Source organism: Papio anubis, chromosome 5, assembly GCF_008728515.1.
Source record: "Papio anubis isolate 15944 chromosome 5, Panubis1.0, whole genome shotgun sequence".
In the NCBI taxonomy this organism is placed as follows: domain Eukaryota; kingdom Metazoa; phylum Chordata; class Mammalia; order Primates; family Cercopithecidae; genus Papio; species Papio anubis.
The window spans coordinates 116,012,975-116,035,179 of NC_044980.1; the positions used below are offsets into that span (position 1 = coordinate 116,012,975).

Genomic DNA, 22,205 nt, shown 5'->3' on the forward strand with positions numbered 1-22,205 from the left:
TCTGGGGAGCTGAGAAGCAGGGTGGATTCTCCGGACGCTCAGTCAGTTCTTCCCAGTGCACCTGCTGGTGAAGCATTTCCATTTAGTGCTAGGGAAGGCTGGAGTGGAGACGAGAGGGCAAAAACGAATCAAATAGGAAAAAAGCCCCACCACTAAGCCTTCTTTTCTCAAAATCCCTCGAAAACGTGTGCCATATAAATATATGACCTCAGTTATAAACAGCCGTGTTCCCTTTAGAATCAGAAGCAACTGTTTAGCTTTATTAGGCACCACAGACACATCAAAGCAGAGGGCTCTGTGCTCAGCAACTTGGAGTCCTGCCTATGGCTATTTATTTTCCTTTCCCTTTTTTTTTTTTTTTTTTAAATGAAGCTTAAGTTTTTCTTTTTAACTTTCTTCCCCTTGTTGGTTAAAGGCTGCACAAATTTGGCTTGCTCTCTGAGGTCTTCAATTAAAAAAAATTTGGGCAGTGTGTGACTCACCGCCTTGGTTTTCAGTGCAGTTTTATTTCATTAAATAACGGTTTAAATGAAGTAGCACAAGACAGTATTTCATTACACTGCTGTATATGGACTTTGTTCACCTTTATTACAGCTGCATTTCTGTTGTGAGGTTTTATATAAAACTCTGAGCTAGAAAATTAGTGAAGATTGTGCTTGTCCATTTAGTAAGATAGTCTGGTTCTGTAATGGGTACCCAAGGAGCTATTGAGGCAAATTCTGAATTTGGGAAACAAGAGCCCCCTAAGAGGAAGGTGGGCATGGGTAAGTCATTGCCTATCTGTCAGTATTAAGTGGGTTTTTTACAACTCCCCCTTTCATGATGGTGCTTACACTATGAGCTCTCTCTACTGATCTGTTTTCGATTACTTCAGATCTTTACAAAATGAACTACAAAAACACAATTTTAAAAACTGGCATTCATCACCAGTGACCACGTCCAAGAGTAAGAAAATAGAAAAGTTGGACCCTGAAGAGCCAGTCTAATTTTTATTGTACATGAATGTCCGCTTCACAAAAAGTCAGCTGGTTTAAATTCATTCTGTTATGATTTGTAATATCTAAATGGAATTTTCTTCAAAGCGCCCTTGATTGATTGACCCTTAGCTGAACGTTTTGTTTTTATTTTGAGGCTGACAATAATGTTTGTTGGCATGTGTTCCACTTCAACTGCGTTGGGACGCCATGAAGCTATCTTTATGAGTCATCCAACCACAATACTAAATACATGTCAGCAAAGGAAATATTATCTGAAAAGGGAAAAATCCCTTTGATGTGCTTCAACATGCAGAGATTTCTGCGAGTTTTGGAAGCTCTGCCCGCTTGTAAGGAATGGTGTACGCTTACACATTTTTTTCCCCCTTTCGGCCTATTCGGTGCCTCAGAAGACCACCCATTGCTTGAAAACAGTTCTGCTCTTTCAGCAGCAAAGTGTGTCATTTGGTTTTAGCACATTCATTTGCCGGGCGCAGTGTTTATATTAAGGGAAGCCAAACCGAGAGATGAAATGTTGCAAGGGTGAAGTACAAAGTAGACTCAATTTTTCTCAAGTTAGGAGATGCCAGTGATTTATAGCTCAGCTCCAATTTTGATTTTTTTATGTAGCAGTGGAAAGAATTAATAAAATGCACAGCTCTTGGAGATGCAGAGGGAGGAAGGGTAGCAAGAGCTAGGCAACTGGCTGGAGTTTTTGTCAGATATTCATAGAATGTTGGGAAAAACATTCTGCTTAGCTAGCAGTGCCCTCGTGAGACAGAATGGCAGCAAGTAAGGAAAATAACAAGATAAATGAAATTTTTGCAGCTGCAAGTAAAATATTGAGAATCTGCACTTTTTTATTGATCTTTATGATCCTATTGCCAAGAGCCACTTTGTGGTGACAAAATATGTTGACAAGTGCATATCTCACTGCCATGAAAAATGTGGAGAAGCATTCGCCTTATGTCTGCAGTGTTATACAAGGAACAAATTGCCCTGCTACAGCCAATTCCTTACAGAAAGAAGAAATTTAAGGCCCACCAACCCTACACACTTTTATCTTGAACTTGAGGTTCATATTTGTAGCAATTCTTCATTGAGAAAACCAGTCTCAGTCTCCTCATTTTTTTAATCTGTAGATTTTTTTAAAGTACCAAAGCTATTATAAAAAATGTTTATTTCTCATACCTTCACTGTATCATTTCAGAGTGTAATCTTTCAGCCAGAGTAAAGTGCTCCTCTTGTATTTATTGAATTTCCATCCATTTCACATAGGAACATTTTTCTCTTCTCCTGTATCAAACTTTAGAAAAAGAGCAATGGAGAGAATTTTTATTTCCCTGAGTCCTTATATCACAAAGCTGCTTAATTTTATTACAAATTTGGGAACTCCCAACGCCAAGTTGCAATAATACATTTAATGCTTTTCCTTCAAATAAGAGGTCAATAGTTTTTATATATGAGGTTGGGACACCAGTGTCTTTGCAATTTTCCTGAGAGGGAATTTTCTCATTAGTGTGAGATGAAATTTTTTTTAATGAACTCTTCCTTCCTGATGTCTCCTGGGCTAAATATCTGTCTCTTCAGCCAATTCATTCTAGGGAGGGTCATTGTGGAAATAAACTGAATGCTGTTTATCATACTGAGTTACAGACTCTAATTGGTTGCTGGGGACAATCAGTTGGGTGTATATTTATTACAAACAGAAACTGTTTAGATGGAGCTGAGCAGAACTTTTTCGGGGCAATAAAAATATGGATGGGGGCACATGAGTCCTATGTATTACTAAGCTGGGTTTTCTTTTGTTTTGAATAGGTCGAATATATTCTACCGAGCCTGTATAGATATCCCTAGGGGCACCGAACTTCTGGTGTGGTACAATGACAGCTATACGTCTTTCTTTGGGATCCCCTTACAATGCATTGCCCAGGATGAAAACTGTAAGAATTTATTTTAGCTCTGAATTCACATTTCAATTTACCTATTTCAAAGCTAACTTTTTAAGAGGTTTTTTTGAGACTCATGGAACATGGTTCACTAAAATAAGTAACACAAACATATACAAGTCTGTTCCATTGTTTTCTTTTCCCTGCATGTCATCTGCTTTATCGTAGGGCATCTTAACCTGTATGGGCCAGTCCTTCACCTATTAACAACTTCAAAGCCTTTGCCAGATTTTAAATAATAGTTGAAGCAAGTTAAGTCAGCTGGTATTCACTGAGTACCAACTACGTGTCTGGTTCTATGCTTGCCACCTTAGGGATTACAAGAGCAGTGTAAGGTTCACCTTCTGCTCTGAAGGGATGTATAGTCTTGTGGGAGCCACACTGTATGCAAAAATGAAATAATAAGAAAGCAATGACATTTAATCAGGGGTAGCACCCCTTTAGTTGATTGGGTGTGCTTCCTCCTGCTTCCTCCTACATAGTCATTTGCATGACAAATAATATTTAAAATGGTAGATATGTGACTAAAGAATTTTTGTGTCTTTCTAAATTTTTTGTCTAAAACCATGTCTGGAAACATGTAATTTTCTCCTATCTTTATTACCGTACCAACCATTATCTTTAAAAGAATTAACGCCTAGGCAAATGTAAATTTGCAGCAACTTTCATGTAAACTTTATATTTCTGCTCTATCAGTTATCTGAAAAGTATTTTAAAGTGATTTCCAGTATTTGGAACAGAATTAGCACTGATGTGCTTCAGTGAGAAACACTGATTTCAGTGATATTGTGTTTTCTTGTCACCAAATTGACTAATTTGTGAACTGATAATTTGATGTTATGCTACAAAAAGAAACAAAGATAACAGATGTCTTTTGATAATGGATAAGAAACTTCATTTTGAAAAGAGTGGTTTTTTTTTTTTATCATTTTCTTCTCCTCTTTCTCACACATGCACTCACACACCAAAAACTACAATTTAAAAATGCTCATATTATGACTCATCAAAATGCTGATGGTCAGATATTTCTTTCCCATTTTGTCTTTAATTTCTTTGTAAAAAGAAAAATCATCAAAAAGCCTATTACTATCAACTTTCCTTTTCTATTTTACCCTAACCCCAAAACCAACATCAAATCAAAAAATGAATCTTTGGACATATAGTACATTCCTCTGACATTTCAAGCTTCCACTGGAAAGTTTATTTTCTGCTGCTATATTCCTGTTTGAGGGGGTTCCTGTTTTCATAGGAGAAAATCTCAGTGTTGGCCATGAGTATGCAGTGAGAGGCAAATGTAGATGTAGAAGCCACTGTACTCTGCCTCAAACAGAATGGCTCCATGCCCCATGCCCCCAAAACTAGATCTTTATCTATGCACAAAAAGGCATCAGTGTCAGCCAGCCTCCCCATCTGCTAACATGGACTTGTCTGTATGTTGGAACCTTGATGTAACCATCTAGAGTGTTTGATCCAAGAGGATTCTAGAAATCTCACGAGATCCTCTGTTTCTTCTTTTAATACAACCTGCTACAGACTGAAGCTGTTGTTGTGGTATGAGTGTTGAGGAATGCCTAGAGTAAACATATCGAGGCCAAATATTTATTCGTTCATTGTTCAGATGTATAAGGAACACCTACCATGAGCCAGTGTCTTTGCTGGGTGATGTAAATATAGCAGTGAACAAAATGAACAAGAATCCCTGCCCTCATGGAGCTTACATTCTAATGAGGGGAGACAGATTATCAACAGATATATAAGTAAATAAATAGTTGGCCAGATGGTGATAAGTGTTGTGGGCTAATAAAGCAGAAAAGAGATAAAGTGGTGCCAGGAGTTAGGAGTTATAGTTTCAGAGAGTGAACGGGGTAAGCTCCACTGGGGAGGTGGACTTTGGGCAAAGACTTAAGATGGTGAAGGAACAAGCCATGTGTTAGTAGGTAGAGCATTCCTGGCAGCCAGACAATTACAAGTCCCAAGATGGGAATGTTCCTGGCATGTTGGAAGAGCATCACAGAGGTCAGCATGGGTGAGGCAGAGTGAGTGAGGTGAAGAGGTGTTAACTTAGATGTGGGTGGGTGCTACGGCAGGGAAGACCTTCTAGGGCCCTGGAGGCCATTGTCAGGACCCTGGCTCTGACTCTGTGTGAGCTGGGCAAAGGGGGCTGTTGTAGGGTTTTGAGAAAAAGAACGATTTGACTGAATTTTTTTCAGGAATACTCCCTGAGTGGAGACTGGACAGGGGGAAGAGCAGGGAATCTAGCTAGAGGCTCTTGCAGGAATCCAGGGGGCGAGATGATGGTGGTTTGGACTAGCATGGGAGTGGTGGAGGTGGTGAGAAGTAGTTGGATTCTGGATATGTTTTAAAAGTAAATTCAACAGCATTTTCTTACACATTAGATGCTGAGTGAGAAAGAGGAGTCAGGGATGACTTTGAGGCTTTTGGCCTGAGGAGCTGGAAGGATGGCATGACCACTTACTGAGCTTTGAGCCAGAAATGGAAACTGTGGAGTGACCACTTAGGAAATGCATTTCTTACCCTTGACCTGGATCTCTGGAGTGCAAGACTCATATCTGCATGGTGCTTCCACCTGACAATGCTGTCACATGGACGGGAGGGATTGTGGGGTTGGAGTAGAGCATTTTTGGGTCTGTGTGCCATTCACAGCCACCTGACAATGGGTGTCTAAGAGCATACCAGGCCTTCAGATTTGGTGCCACCATGCCAAAAATGTACTTTCTGGAAAAAACATACCAGTTTGCTTTTCAGTTCTTCTTTCTACTAGTGTCTAACCTGAGTGAAGCATTCTTGAGATTGATGATTAGAGTATTGAATAAACTCTACCAGGATATATGATATATCATTTAGCACCTGAAGTCCTTGAAAGAAAATTTGCAAAGCTACAACAGCTTGAAGTATTGTAGACTCAGTAGGAAAACTAAGTAGTTCTTTTGGGTTCTGTTCAGAGCTCTAAGTAACGGTTGAGCGAAGTTTAAAAGGAATTAAGCCATTGACTAAAGTGCTCAACAGTGACAATCCCCTTTCCCCCAAGGGTATTATAGGAATTTTATTTCAGTTCCTGTCTCAGAGTCATATATCTGTCATGTGATTGGCCACCCAAGAAACCAGCAGAAGGCTTCATCAGATAGTGTGGGGGAGATATATGACTTTGACTGCCTCTAAGATGGATTCTCATTCCATGTGATTCACTGGGAGACCTGGGAACACCTAAATGAGGATTCTTTCTTCTGTGCTAAGAAAATACTCTGTGATTTAAAAGCACAAATGTGTGAAAGGGCATGGACAGATCATTTAACAGATAGCCTTCCACAGCCCTGAGTAATTTAAATCATCTCTACTGGATTAGCAATTCTAAGACAATTTTTATCCCACTGAGCTAGCCACGAAATAAATCAGGTACCTAAAAAGAAGCTTCTTGAGATCAAATACTTTTTCGATAAAATACCTCCACAGAGTCTCTTTATAGTGCTATGCACACAGTGAACAATGAAGAATGTGCACTGAATAAATACTGAGAATTTCTATTACCATTATTAGAAGGGATTAATTATTTCAGGCAGATTTTTTGTTGTTGTTAATGAAATTGATACCTGGACCAAGGCATTCAAGGAAAATATGATTTTACTTACTGAGTAATATTAAGCACCTTCAGTTATAAAAATATAACTTTCTTCCCATGGTTCTTTCAACATTGAAAGTACACATTTCCTATCGAGCGTGTGCGGCGGGTTTGGGTTCAGGACGTGCCCCCTCCACTGGCGGCCCCAAAGCAGGGTGGCTGTGGGTACACTCACTGCCCGGACAGCTCATTGAAAGCCGCCTTGACTCAGAGAAGACAGAGTTCAACAGGCATTTGGGTTCTGGAAGCAATTCCTATGTTATTTTCTTTTTAAAAAAGTCGTATTATAAATGTAATACAGCTCCAAAGAGAGCGCCTTTCCATCCACTGTGGGCCTTTCAAAAGAGCCTGAAGGAACGCCTGTGTCGACAGATCGCATCCGCAAGAAGGAATGAGGTTCCCCAAAGCTTCCAGTGGGGGATTAGCTCCTGCAGAGTGTAAAGACCTTAGTGTATTCATATTCATTTCAGAGGAAATTAAAAAAAATCCTGGGAATAAATGTTAAACAAGTCTTCCTGCTGCTTTTTCTGTCTCGGCATATGAAGCTGAGGTGGCAGAATGTGAACCTTGATGGCAACAGGGGAGTTGCTGCACCAGAGTAAACCCTGCCTCCTCGAGGACCCCTGCCTTTTTCTTTTGATTTTAAAGAGCAGAAAATAAAAAGGGGGACCTCTGCACGGTGCCCCTTACCCCCACTGTTCCACCAACAGTGAGAAACTAGGTCAGAGTCAGGAAGGCCCTACTCAAGCCCTTAGCGGTGACCTTTAGAAGATTATGTATAGTTCAGTCCACAAGACCATCTGTGCAGGGCCCCAGGGGAAGCATTGTGATAGGTGCAAAAACCCAGGCCCTGTCCTAAAGGAGCTCAGTCTAGAAGAGAACACATAAGCACATAACCGCGATATCAAACACCGTGCAGATGCTGCATGAGGTGGCCACAACAGAGAGCGTGAGCTTGTGGCTGTCAGGCTCTCTATGTCATTCAGCTGGGAGGAGTCCAGGTTCCAGGCCTCTTGTGTACAGTGCAAAGCTGGGGTTGGCTTAGAATCAGGAGCCAAAAAATACTATCCTGTCCCTGAATGGGGAATAGAAAAATGCTGCCCTCAAGCCAGTAATCTAAGGGACTGTCCATCTTGGGGCATTGGTAAAAACAGTCATACTCTAAAAACTAGCCCTAGCCGTAGGATGTTATGAGGCTTGATTTTGCACTACTTGCCAGCTATGGAAACCCTGAGCCAACAGACTAATATAAAAATTGGTCTAGAGCTGTTGAAACCTGTAGGTTCCTAGAAGAACAAAGAAGTCACTCACCAGGGATGCTTCTGACTCTTCTACAAGACTCCAGCAAGAAGGCAGCACCCACTAAAAAAGGTGTTGACAGAGACGAATGGCAAAGGTCTCAGGGAAAGTCACTGTTATGAGAGATTTGGCTTTTTGCATGCTGTAGGATATTGTGGTGTGCTGCCTCAAGCCCAGCTTTGCTACTGGATGGAGGCGCTCATTCCCACTGTTTGTGGGAGTGTAGCGGGCTGACATCTTGGATGAGTTGTTTCCAGGAATTACCTTTAGTCCACTTGAACCACCTCACCCTTGGTCATACTTCCTCCCACAGTAGCCCATATCCAGTGACTGGTCAATGTGGGATGTATAAAGGACTGGTTCCCTTACCTCAAACCAGGACAACCCTAAAGGACATTCATTCCTTCCAGCTCCAGAGCTGTTAAACTCCTCCCTCAGCCCAGTGCTGCTTGCCTCACTTCCCAACAGGTGTTGATCCTGAGAGCAATCCCCAAACCCCAAATCCCCATTTCAGAGTCTGTTTCCTGGGTGACCTAATTTAAGACAGGTACACCCAGATTTCCATTTTCAATCCAGACCTCTTTACTGAGCCCCAGGCTCCTCTCCAGCTGTCTTGGCAACATCTTCACTTCCATGTTTCTCATGCATCTCCAACTACACCTGCGTAAAACTAAAACTACTCTATTCACTCCCACTAACTGCCTCTCCCATCTTTCAGTAGCTCTCACTCCCAATCATCCAATTGCTTTATCGAGAAACCTTGACACCTCACCCTTGCTCACCCTTCTATCCAATCAACCACCAAGTCCTGTTGATTGCATATTTTTAATGCATTTCTTTACTTCATTTCTGCTGCCACCTGACTAGTGTCACCATCCACTCTGGCTTGGACCCCTGCAGTAGCCTTCTGCACGACTTCACACTTTCTTTCTTTAGTTCATGGTGGCCAGAGTGAAGTTTCAACCATTTGCTTATTTTATTGTTTCAGTTTATTCACTTGTTTTGTTAATAGGTAGCTCTGTCCCATAGAGCAAAATGCAGAAAGTACTGTGGACATGTAAGTCTCCTTCCAAGATGCCATCAGTAATGTTGGCAGGTTCTCAGGTATTCTTTCAGAGATAATTTTTGCCCATTCAAGCATCTAATATTCCCCCTTTTACTCTCTGGCTGTCATTCTCCCACATGTATATGTAGCACACTGTATACATTGTTCTGTACTTTGTTTATTTACCGATACAGAGCGGTGATGCCTTTAAAGCATAAATCTGATCATCTCACACCTGAACTTAAAATAATTTTTTGGCTTGCCATTACTCTTTGCTAAATCCCCAGTTCCTTAATATGATAGCCTATGGGTCACAGAGAGTCTCCAGAAACATTTTCTATGGCCCATATAGTATTTTACAATATTAGATTCCAAACATCTCTAGACTGGCCATACCCTGTTCAGAATGTTACCGCCCCCACCATCCTCTGTTGTGTTAACCTGTCTACCATCACCCCGTCAGATATTTCTGTGGCCTGTCCAGCTCCCACAGGCATTGACAATTGTGCTGCCTTCCTCTCCAGCCTCGGCTGCAGCCCATCTCCTCTTCTCTCTCTGTCCACATTGCCTTTTTTTCCATTCCTTTAGTGCCCTGAGCTCCTTCCTACCTCAGCATGGTACAAGACTCTATGGCAAAGCTGCCGATATTCCATCTTTTTGCATTGCCTTTTCCTCCCTTTGCACTTGGATGATGCCCGTATACCCCCTCAGGACTCAGATTCTCTCATACTCCACGTTTAGCCATCCCTGATTTATCATTTCCTGACATCCTTTCTTTTCTCTAACAGCACTTACCACACTTGTCGTAACTGTACTTTGACAATTCCAAAATTTATGTATTTTTTTTCTTAACATTTTAATCTTTCTGAAACTGGCAGGTGTTTTGCAATTAATGGTGACTTACAATTATAATGGTGAAATTAATGGAATGTTACATTTGGTGAAACTGAGTGAATATTTATCTGTAAAGACATCAGCTTAATATCTGTCTTTCCCACTACAGTTTATGTGCCAGAGGGCAGTGACTATGGCTTTCCTGATCCCCCTATATCCATGGTGCCTAGCACAGGGTCAGGCATGTAATAGATGCTCAGCAACTATTTGTGGACTGAATGAATGAACGAGGAAGGGGTAAACTGAACTTTGTTTTATAGATCCTGAATTTGCCTCTCTCAATATTTTAACTGTCCAGATTTCATGAGTTCATGTTCTTCCTTGACGGTATCCTTTAAGGCTTTGGGAGTTTGCCCTCTTCCTCTTAATCTTTGCGTTTCCAGACTGAAGAGATTGACTAGCTCAATATTGCTTCATGCAGAAACCACTTCATCTTTTTGGTCATTTTAATAAGCCATCTCTGCACCTTTTGCAGTTGTCTATGTTTTCTTTCTTATGTTGGGATGAAATTTCCTGTCCTTTTTCTGAAAATTTCCTGTGTTTAGTTTATACCTTTAATGGCCATAGTCAGTGAGGCTGATATTTAAGAAGAATAATCTTGTCTTCTAAAAAGTGCTGCTTTAAATTTTTTTTAGGAGACAGGATCTTGCTCTGTCACCCAGGCTGGAGTGCAGTGGCATGATCATATATAATAGAGCATTGTAAACTATCGTCACCCTACTGATCTATCAAACACTATATCTTATTTCTTCTACCAAACTATACATTTCTACCCATTAATCAATCTCTCTTCATCCCTACTCCCCTGTCACCCACACATTCTTTTGTTTTAATATAAAGGTTATGTGACCTTAACAATTTTTTAGAATTAATCAATTAGGTTACTTTTTTTTTTTTGAGATTGAGTTTCACTCTTGTTGCCCAGGCTGGATTGCAATGGCGTGGTCTTGGCTCACTGCAACCTCTGCCTCCCAGGTTCAAGTGATTCTCCCACCTCAGCCTCCCAAGTAGCTGGGGTTACAGGCACGCGCCACCATACCTGACTAATTTTGTATTTAGTAGAGACAAGGTTTCTCCATGTTGGTCAGGCTGGTCTTGAACTCCCGACCTCAGGTGATCCGCCCACCTCGGCCTCCCAAAGTGCTGGGATTACAGGCGTGAGCCACCACACCCGGCTCAATTAGGTTACTTTCTAGGAGTGTAAGTCAGAGCTCAGAATCTATCATCTACACTTAGAGTATTATTTGTATTATTTCCCCCAAAGGCATTTTATTCCTTTTCCTACAGTGAAGTGGCTGGCCAGTGTTTCCCGCTGTCTTGCATGTTGATGACATCTTCATTCTATGGTTTTCTCACCATGCATTACTTCCTGTTAGTCTGAAATTGCCTGGCTTGTAAAAGCTTAGTGTTGCCTAAAACCTTGTGGGCTTCCCTGTGCTTTGCCTCTTCTGGATTAGTAATGAAAAGCCCAAACAAGATGGTTCTACCCCAATCTGTGACAATGCTGCTGTTTTTATATTTTATTTTTTAAAATGCCAGAACATGGCAAAACATTCCTTCTTGTCTTTCAGTGCCTACTTAAAAAGTAACAATCTGTGTGCCATAAAATATTTTTTAAGTGTAAAAACGGTCCACAAATTCTATATTGATTATATGCTTTTGCCCCAGAATTCAAATATACATAAATATTTGTATATAGAATAAAGACATACATACAAACATACATAGGTAGGTGTGTATATGTATAACATAAGTATCTATAACATGTATATATATGTATAACATAAGTATATATAACGTGTATTTATGTATAATACACACAAAACAATGTACTAGCTGTAAAAACATCCTTTAAATTTTGAAACACAGCTGTTGAGCAGAGATGCTATGAGTGTATGGTCAGAAAAAAAAATTCTGACTTATAAGTCTGAAAGCTAAAACTTGCCACCTAGATGTGTCCTTAAGTGAATGTGTGACCCAGGGCAAGTTACTGGACCTTCTTGGGACTTGGCTTTTGTCATTTGTAACAGGAAAAGGTAGGATTAGATCAGTGATTCTCAGCCCTGATTTCGCTTTAGAAGCAGTTGGGGAACTTTAAAAAATGTAGATGCCCAGGCCCTATGGAGAGATTATAATGTAGTTTTTAAAGATTCTCCTGTGTGAGTCTAATGTGCAGTAGCTAAGGTTAAGAACTGCCAACTAGACAAACTCTAGACTCTTTCCAGGTCTGCGAGTCTCTTGCTTTACTTTTCTTTCCTAAGACAGTATGGGCTATGCCGACAGAACCCTGCAGACAGAGCTAGTCCTCTGGTTGGATTTGCTTGACACATGTGATTCTACAGAATGTTCTGAGTTGAAGAATGCTTAGGCAGCACACCTACCCCTTTCTGTGCTCACACGTGGCATCTCCCTGTCCACTTGAGCACAGAGCTTCGTGGCAGTCACAGTCCCCTACCCTTGAGGATGCCTGCATCTTCGTGCCAGGTAGCATTCTCAGCGATGGTCTGTGGCAGGGCATGAGTGCTCCCAGGTCATGTGTTTCCTGCCACGCAGCCTTGAACCGGTGGCCAATGGCCATAGTCTGCATTATTTTGTTACTTGCTATCACAATCTTTTTGTTGATCATCCTTTTCAAAATTTTTGGTCTCTAATTTCATTCTCTTGACCACCTGGTAACTTTAATCTCTCTGAGCCTTGAAATGACCCATAGATGTAGTAGTTACTTAAAAAAAGAAGAATTTTTTAAGCCTATTAGGTTCTAATCACTTCTGGACCTATGGAATGACCAGCAAATAGTTTATAAATATTATTAACTCACTAACATCTTAATAAAAAGAACAACAAATTCTAGATATATTATTAGATTTATCTCCTCAGAAGTATTTCTTCTAGTTCTCTACCCACTTCCACTGCCACCACCCCAGTTTAGGGCCATCTCCCTCACATCCATCACTTCTTCTTCTATAATAAAAATGGTAGTTGCCGTTCATGGTAGGCCCTGTAATAAGTACTTTCATTGATGTATTTAAACCTCGTAAAAGGGGACTTTAAAGACCAGGATGCTAAGACTCATAGGGCCGAACATCTGTTGAGTGTCAACCATAGGTCAAGCTCTTTACTAAATGCTACCTCTGCTTTATGCCATTCAGTCCTGAGAGTGACTATTTTACATTATACCAGGGACCAAGTCATGGATTTAGATGTTCCATACTTGCCCAAGGGTCAATAGTGGAGTTAAAACCTCAGCCATCTCAGCCACCACGTCATGCTGCTATTATTTTTTTAGAAGCGTTAGTACCACTGTCCTCATTTTGCAGATGGAATAACTGCAGCCCAGAGCTATTGAATAGTTTGCCTAAGACCACTAAGCTAATAAGAGGCAGAGGCAGGATTTGAACCTAGGTCTTACAGATTCCAAAGCCTGAGTCACAAGCACCACACTTGGTTGCCTCCTACTCTTTCCTTATCCACTTGCATCACATCTGTAAATCAGGTCTCTCTCAAGCCCTTCCTGAACACTGGTTCTATATTTCTTGCTATCCCTCTGCTCAGAAATGGTCTGTATCTATTTCCTAGGTCTGAAGTCTCTTATTTATTTATTTGGACTTTTAAGGCCCTCTGAGGTCTCCTTCTGACCCCCAATCATTATTCCTAGAGTGACCAGATCCCGTGCCTTGCTCAGTCAGCCCATCTCCCTTCCTATCCCACCTGCGTGGTAGACTTCTCTTGCCTCCAGGTGTCTTTCATCTTGTTCATCTCTTCAAATAGCTTTTCCTGGATACCTATCCTGTGCTGCCAAGGTCTGGAGGAAAGCCTGAAATTCTCCACCAGTCAAGCTGAATCTATTTTCTCTGCACTTCTCAGGGCTACCCTCTCTGGGCAACATCCCCTGCTCTCTCCCTCTCCCTTGCTGTGCCTCCCATCTAAACTCCCTCCAGGCATAGGTGCAGTGTGGTGCTCACTATGGACTCCTGTATGTCTCAAGTCGTAAGTGAACTCCATGAGGGCAAAGACCATGTAAAACAATCCTGAGCATATAGTAGTTGCTTAATAAATAGGCATCAGACGAGTTATTAATTTGTGATAATAGTTTTTTTCTCCTCAAATCAGATGGTTATGTTAATTCTGAGTCCAGAAACACAAATTCTTAAAATGTTGATTTATTTGATTTTTTTAAAGTATGTGTTATTGTGGTTATTTTAAAGCCTAGTAAAACTGATCTTCTAAACTATTGCTATTCTCCTAGTAAATGTCCCTTCAACGGTAATGGAAGCCATGTGCAGACAAGACGCCCTGCAGCCCTTCAACAAAAGCAGCAAACTCGCCCCTACCACCCAGCAGCGCTCCGTTGTTTTCCCCCAGACTCCGTGCAGCAGGAACTTCTCTCTTCTGGATAAGTCTGGGCCCATTGAATCAGGATTTAATCAAATCAACGTGAAAAACCAGCGAGTCCTTGCAAGCCCAACTTCCACAAGCCAGCTCCACTCGGAGTTCAGTGACTGGCATCTTTGGAAATGTGGGCAGTGCTTTAAGACTTTCACCCAGCGGATCCTCTTACAGATGCACGTGTGCACACAGAACCCCGACAGGTAACCCTGACTCTCACTGCTGACAGTGTGTTTGCTTAGTGAGACCCACTGCTTGCCTGCCCGCCAACTTCTGAGCACCTCCACAGGGGAAGCCTTGTGATAAGTGGTGTCTGCATTCTGGAAGGTCAGAGAGAAATGTGAGACCACTGCTTGACTTTCTTGCATATAAGGACTGCACAGACAGGTTGGTGGCTGCAGAGAGGAATCTGCACTTGCTTTCCAAACAGTTCTGCCCAAGCCTAAAAGGGAGAGAAATAGAAGGAATGTTTATGAATATCATAGATGGAAAAATGAGGTCAGGATAATTAGAATCTTCTCTGTCTTGCAAAGATAATATAGTTGGCTGCTGTGCTGCTGTCATAGTCATTTCAGGGTTCACCTCCAGTGTGCCGTGGGTATGAACTTAATTAAGTACTAAGAGGTAATGAATTGGAATTTTTTGCTTAGTACTATTTTTCTTCAGAGCATGCAAACCCATAAATCCTGCAAAGCTGTCAAAAGGAAATACCTACTCTGCTAGTGATGTGGAGGAAAACAGATGCCACTTATTCAATAAACTAATATCCACACAGAAGAAAAATGTTGACTAGATACCTCAGAGTCAAAGTTGGTTTGAAAGTTTGTCAATAAAGAATTTTATGGCCATGAACTGAGGATGAAATTTAGCTGAACAAGTGAATTAAAATTTCAGGTACTCTGACGAGTGGCACAGTAGATATAATGGAACTATTATTTATGAATCAAAACCGGTTTATTTGACAGTTTTGATAGCTGGGAGCGCAAAAGACAAAAATCAAATTAATTCAATAAGAAAGGATTGCTTGTGTTTTTATCTCTCCTTCATGTTCTATGAAAACTTGATTAAAACCCAGGTATCTAAGAATAGCATTCAAAATGCACTTTGAATATAAAAGCAGAAGATAATTTTTGAAGCTGGGGTAGGAGACTTGGAAGCAGGGCTCTTGGGTTATTTTCTTAATTTTCCCACTAATTTAAGCAAGCCACTTGGCTCTCCTCGCCTAATAATGTACACCCAGCTCTTCCCTCCCAGCTCTGTAGGATACACAGTGTGCCTAGAAAACCCAAGCAGAGTCAGGGAGGGTGGAGGTTTGGGGAGAGGGAGTGGATATTTTGTAAAATAATACTAATCAGTTACAGGATACATATGCACATTACACATGCATAGATTTGTATTTGTGCTGTTGGAAAAACCACTTGCTTAGCATCAACATTGCTGTAGCTAATTAATGTTGAAACACTAATTAGGGTTGTTAAGGCAGCTATGTCTTCACAATCTTTATTTTCAATAGGCGAGCCCCCTGGTGAGAATATCAACAGACTTCTGCACGTCTTAGTACTATTGGTGTAGAGGTGATACAAAAGTTTGAAACTGTTTTCCTCATTTAGAAAGGATTTCTTTTTTTAAAATTTGCCTTCCTTGCAAGTATACGTAGAACCTCAAGATATGTCTCTTCTAAGTTTGCAAAGCATTTTAGTAGTCTTTAAAATACAGAAGATGCATTAAAATCTGATTATAAGCTTGCTTTTTAAATAGAGTGAATTCAGATGGTTGGCTCTATTATTTGCAAAGTTTCATTATAGTCATAATAACTAATTATGCCAGGTAAAATAAAATAATAGTAGAAAATTTCTGGATATTAGAACTTTCAAAGTTTAGCTTTGAGGATGAGATGAGATGAGTTTATGCTGAATGCCACATAAAGCAGTGAAACCATTTCATGGTAGGTAGATACTGAAACAGACTGTTTTGTCTGACCTCAGTTACACTTAGAAAATCATATGTGTGGGGCCAGGTGCGGTGGCTCATGGCCTGGAATCCCAGCACTTTGGTAGGCTGAGGCAGGCAGATCATGAGGTCAGGAGATCCAGACCATCCTGGCTAACATGGTGAAACCCCGTCTCTATTAAAAACACAAAAAATTAGCCAAGTGTGGTGGTGGGCACCTGTAGTCCCAGCTACTCGAGACGCTGAGGCAGGAGAATGGCATGAATCCATGAGACGGAGCTTGCGGTGAGCCGAGATCGTGCCACTGCATGCCAGCCTGGGCAACAGAGCGAGACTCCATCTCAAAAAAAAAATATATATATATATATGTGTGTGTGTGTGTGTATATATGTGTGTATATATATGTATGTATGTGTTTTGATGTCTGTCCTGTAAAATAATAGTCATAATTCGTAATATACTTATGTATATTATCAGAAAAAATACCTGAAAAACTAGAATGCTTACATATTCAAAATACATTTCAGTGGGAGATTGTTAGGTCTGTACTGATTCCAAGCTAATTTAGAGTTATTGGCAAAAATCTAGGCGGCATGAGACTCCTGTCTTATCATGGACCCTGATGGGCCTATTTGATTCAGATGTCCAAGTGTGGAATTGCCAGCCTCTCCAGATGAGGTGAAGTAATGGGCTTGTTATCTGGGAAGGTGCCAGAGCAGGATTAAATTACTGAAGCAGTGGGTTCCTTCCCTGCACTTTGTTGGTAAAGACTTGAGAGGTGTTCACCATCATTCTCCAGTAAGTTAAAATAAAAAATTACTTCAAAAGATCAGTTCCTTTATAAGCAAAATAATAAAGTACAATATTTCTTAGTAATGATGAGGAGATGCTTGAATTACATCATCACATCTGTGTTGATTGTTGAAGATAAGGGGAAATAGAGGGAGATACCCAGTCACTTGGACCCCCTAGTTTCATTCTAGATACATAATTTGCTTTTATTATAAAGGGCTGGAATGGCTCATTTCTATTCCGGAACCCAGGATGCTCTCTGTTTGTACTAGAAAGTTTGGAGGTAAGAGATACTCTCCATAATTTCTTAACCAAATGGGTGAATTGCTAAATGGAAAAATATACAGAACTATAATGGAACATCAAATTTGTTTCTGACAGTAGCTATGTTTGGAACCTGTTTATGGTTATTATCCATGTGGATTACAACTGCTGAATACAGGTTGAGTATCCCTTGTCCAAAATTCTTGGGGCCAGAAGAGTTTTTTGATTTTGGGTTGTTTTAGATTTGGGATGTTTGCATTATATTCACTGGGTTAGCATGTCAAATCTGAAAATATGAAATCTGAAATGCACCAATGAGCATTTCCTTTGAGCATCATGTTGCTGTTCATAAAATTTTGGATTTTGGAGCATTTTGGATTTTCAGATTTGGGATGCTCAACCCCGTGCATATATTCTTTAGTGATTGATTCCATAGATCAGCTGGCCTTTAGTCTTTAGCCATATATGCCCATTCAGCCATTTACAGTGAAAAGGCTGAATAGTTAGAAAGCATTTCCCTTGTTCAAAAAACTCAAAAGCTTTTATTTTGATAGGAAAATCTTGCTAGAACCAGGTACAAGAAAGGCAAGAAAGGGGGACAGAGGAGACAAAGTCAGAAGGTAAAACAAGTTAGAGTTTCAAACAAGTCCAAATTTGAAACAGGCCCTTGAATCTGAGGTCCAAATGATTTTATATTCAATGGACTGAATATGTGGCCATGAAACCCCAGATATTTGAACCTCCATCCAAACAGACTTTGTGTCTATATTCATGAGCTTTTTCATGTGAGGTACCATCAACAGTCTATGCCTTGATAAAAAGGAAAGAAATCCGTAGATGCTCAGGGATCCCAGCCTCACTTTTTTTTTTTAACTGCTGCATTATTCACATTTAACACAGAAAAAAAAAAGTCTGTCTGACCTGGCAAAGTAGAAATCAGCACTAAAGACAAAAAATACACCCATGAGGGTACAGGAGCCACGGAATTATTATTTCTTGATTTTGTTCTGTTAAACAAGCAAGACCGAAAATCTTCCTCCTTTTTCCCAGGCTACTGACTTTTTCTTTTCCTGAATAAATTCTAAGAGAAGAAGCTGTTGGAATCTAAATCAACCAAAATTTTGTTCAGGGACTTTATAAACATTTGGGGTTTTGCATAAGCTTATTGCCTAGGCCAAAGTAGCTTTTCTTGCTTTTGCTTGTACCAGGAGTTAGAAATCCCTTTTCTCTTCTGTTTTTCTGCCGCAGAAACTCTCAACACTTCTATTGGGGTGGTATGTTGGTGGGGGGTATGCTCCAGAAAGGGGTAAGCAAAGCCTTCAATCACAGTGGATTGTTTTCTGACAAGTATGTTGTCTTTTATTTTCTGCACAAAGTGTCTTTATAATGCTTATTTTTATTTTGCATCCCTTTTCTTTTCCTTTCTCCTTTTTGACTGTTTGTGCCACATGGGGCAAGACTGCCTTCAGCCTCCTGGGCACACCGTCACCTATTCACATTTGTGTTTTAAGTATCATTGTTTGTAAGAGATATGGTGGGACCAGAGGCTAAAATGACATTAGAAGGGGCTCTCTGATAGGAGGGGCCTGGAGAAAATTCATCATCATAGTTTCTTAGAATGTATCAGTGTTCTTGTGTCCCACTTCTTCCCTATCCACCAAGTGTGAAGGTTATCTTCTTCCTAGCTTTGATGTTCTTCAGGCTCTTTGGTCTTGCCCTTCTGTCACTGTCCTGAAATATTTTTCTCCTTACGTAGAACTAACTTCTTTTCTCACTCCACACAGCCAGCAGTGACCTAAGTAATCTCCCTTTGAAGTCTTGGGAGATTTGCACTTGGGCTGGCTGATGTTGAGCAAGGAGAGAATGTGGCCCCAACTGAACAAGTTTTGTCCTGGAGGCCATGAAAGAAAAATCAAAGCAGGATTAATATTTTTAAGCCAAACCATACTTAATTTTGTTAAATGTTTCATCCTTTTCCCATGTATACACCAAACCAGTTACAGATTAAAAGCAAATTAATTGCACATTTTACCGGAGTTATCTTTGGCAAAGGAGCTGCCAGTGACCAGGAGTGCCAGGGGATGTACAAGATTGTCTCTCTTCCTTCTTTCTGCTTAAACATTTACCAGCATTGATATAGACCAACTAAATCTACCCAGGTGTTTTCTGTTCTTCAATTATTTCTTTCTTAAATAAGGAGCACTTTTCTGTTTTTTCATCAAGCTGGATATTTCTGTGTCAGAACTAGCCACACACAGCTATTTACATTTAAATTAATCCAAATTAAGTAAAATAGTACTTCAGTTTCTCAGGCACACTAGCCACACATGAAGTGTGCAGCAGTTGCATGTGGCTCGTGGCTCCAGTATTGGGTAGCTCAGCTACAGAACCGCTCCATCATTAGATAACACTACTAAAGATCTCAAATTGTAAAAAAAAAAAAAAGCCATAAATTACTTGTGATTGTGAGATACTATCCCTTTGTGAGGCATGCTCATTGCCTTTGCTTTGAGAAGAATGAAGTGCTGTATGTCTGTGATAATTTGGAGAGAATAAAGTGCTTTAAAAAGGAGATTTTGGGGCTGGGCGCAGTGGTTCACACCTATAATCCCAGCACTTTGGGAGGCCAAGTCAGGAAGATCACTTGAGCCCAGGGGTTTGAGACCAGCCTGGGCAACCTGGTGAAACCCTGTCTCTACAAAAAATATAAAAATTAGCTGGGCATGGTGGCACATGCCTGTAGTCTCAGCTACTCAGGAGGCTGAGAGGTGGAAGGATCACTTGAGCACGGCAGTTTGAGGCTGCAGTGAGCCTAGATCATGCCATTGTACTCCAGCCCGGGCAACAGAGTGAGACCCTGTCTCAAAAAATTACCAATGCATTTAGATTTTCCATATTCCAATGAGCATGTACACACACACACAAAACCATAGAAAGCTCCATGTATAGGGAGCTGGCTTGTAGACGTGATGGAGAATAGAGATCATATTGGTGATGCTGTATCGTGGGAGGCAGTGTATTATACAGATTTCCTGGGTGATGCACATTTGTCAATTACCTGAAAGCGAGAAGAAGCATGGTGAGATGCAAGAGATCATCATCTTCAGTCCATTCCCCTTACCAGGTAGATGAGAAAACAAGTCAGGGAAGTTGAGTGGCTTGTCCAAATGCCACAGCTGATCAGAGTCAGGGGCCCTATCTTTCCCATTCTAGCCCCTTGCATTCAGTCAAACTGAGTTCTGCAAAGTTTTAAAAACTGCCATAGGTCACTGCATCCCTAGCATATGCCTCTCAAGCCGGTGCCAGGCAAAGGTGATGTTTTAGAATCCGATTTGCCTTCCATTGGTGTTATTTTGATATAAGAATTCAACATAAGCCTCTCTGTGGTCGTTTCTGCTCTCCTGTGTGTAAATCTTTACCACCATGAACTATTAACATAAAAAGGATGGATTGACTTCTGACTATGAGAAATAAATCACCCCAACTTTTGACAGCAGAGTTAGAAAAAAAAGAAAAGATTAATTGGTTTTATTTAGTGGCTCATTGTTTATTGCAGTAGCTATTAAAAATAGATAACCAGAGGCTAATAAATGTTAATAGTCCCTTCACTATTAGAAAAATCAATTGTCAGTGGATATAGCATATATTAATATATTATTTTGTTTATCATCTTCAATAACACTTAAGAAAATTCAACCCTGAGACAACTGTTTTTTCAGGAACCCTTTAAGGTTAATATTTACCACAAAGAACAGATTTGGCAGGAGGACATTTTCATCTATGTATAATTTTAATGGCTTTCAAAGGATTATTTTATAATTATAATAAAATGCATGTGTAATTTGGCAAGATTGATAAACTCCTTAACAAAGACTTTTTATATATTTCTTTGAAACTTATTTGAGAGCAGTTAGATAGATTTCTAAATGTAAGTAATTAAAATTGTATAGTATTGAGTTATTGACCAATCCTGGGCTATTAATCAAGCTAAAAAATTCTACAATCAGGGCTCAGTGTGCTGAAGCCTGGTAAAATAATAGTATTTGTGTTCAGTGAGGCAAGTAGCCACAATTAAGCAGTTCACTTGACAAATGAGAGGGTACACTTTATTTTGCACTTAATTGAATTGTTGTACATGCTCGGTCACCATTGTCTCCTAGCCCTTCATTTTGGTTTCTGGTCATTGGAGCTTATGCATTTGTTAAAGGTTGAGCAATTAAGTCTGCTTTCACCATTGGTTTCTAAATGCAGCCAGAAATGTCTGGCTTACAAGCCAGGGCTTAGTGAATGCTGTTAATATCCCTCACGACAGATTATTAATTATCTGAACAAAAATTTTGATAAACAAATTAGAACCCTGTCAAGGAATGATACGAAATAGCTTCAAATAGGGAAAACTCCCCGGGTTTTATATCACTCACCAGATTCTGCTTAAGTAAGCAGAAGAACTTCTGTAGAGAAGACAGAATTTTAATCTATTTTATTAAAACCAAAAATTGATTTACTTCTCATGAACTGGGAAGAATATGCTCTGATAATCTTGCTAATTATCAGGTATTTGTCATCACTTCCTTCCATTTGCTTTTGCATCAGAGTCATCCTTCTGCAAGCATAGTGACATCCCATCATTTCTGTGCTGCTATAAATCATGCCTTGCTGCCAGATTCAAATGGGGAGGTGATGTTCAAGAGAAAGATCTGGTGGATAAGTATTTGGAGGAGGGAATAGTAGGTAGAAGTCAGGATATCTTTGACAAAGATATCTTTGACAAAGAGACACATCTGGGTGTACATCTGTGTTCATCTGTGCAATACAGTGATTATGCTATAAGTCCACCATAGTTTAATATCTATTAAAACATGCATGTTAACTTGCTGACTTGCCTGTGTGTTTACCTGGTACTTAGGATAAGGTCCAAACATCCTAGCAAATGGCCTTAGTATCAAGAGCTTGTGTCCAGGGAGGACAGTTTATCCTCAGTTTTCTGAACTGACAGAGATCATAGCAACTGCTTT

General features: G+C 40.3%; 1 protein-coding gene across 1 annotated transcript in view; it reads left to right on the plus strand.

Moving 5' to 3' along the window:
- Positions 1–22,205, plus strand: part of PRDM6 (PR/SET domain 6) — a 104,499-nt gene that overhangs the window by 67,732 nt on the left and 14,562 nt on the right. The window contains exons 5-6 of the mRNA XM_003900042.4: positions 2,793–2,917; positions 14,045–14,387. Coding sequence (XP_003900091.2) covers positions 2,793–2,917; positions 14,045–14,387 — 468 coding nt within the window. The remainder of the gene's footprint in view (positions 1–2,792; positions 2,918–14,044; positions 14,388–22,205) is intronic.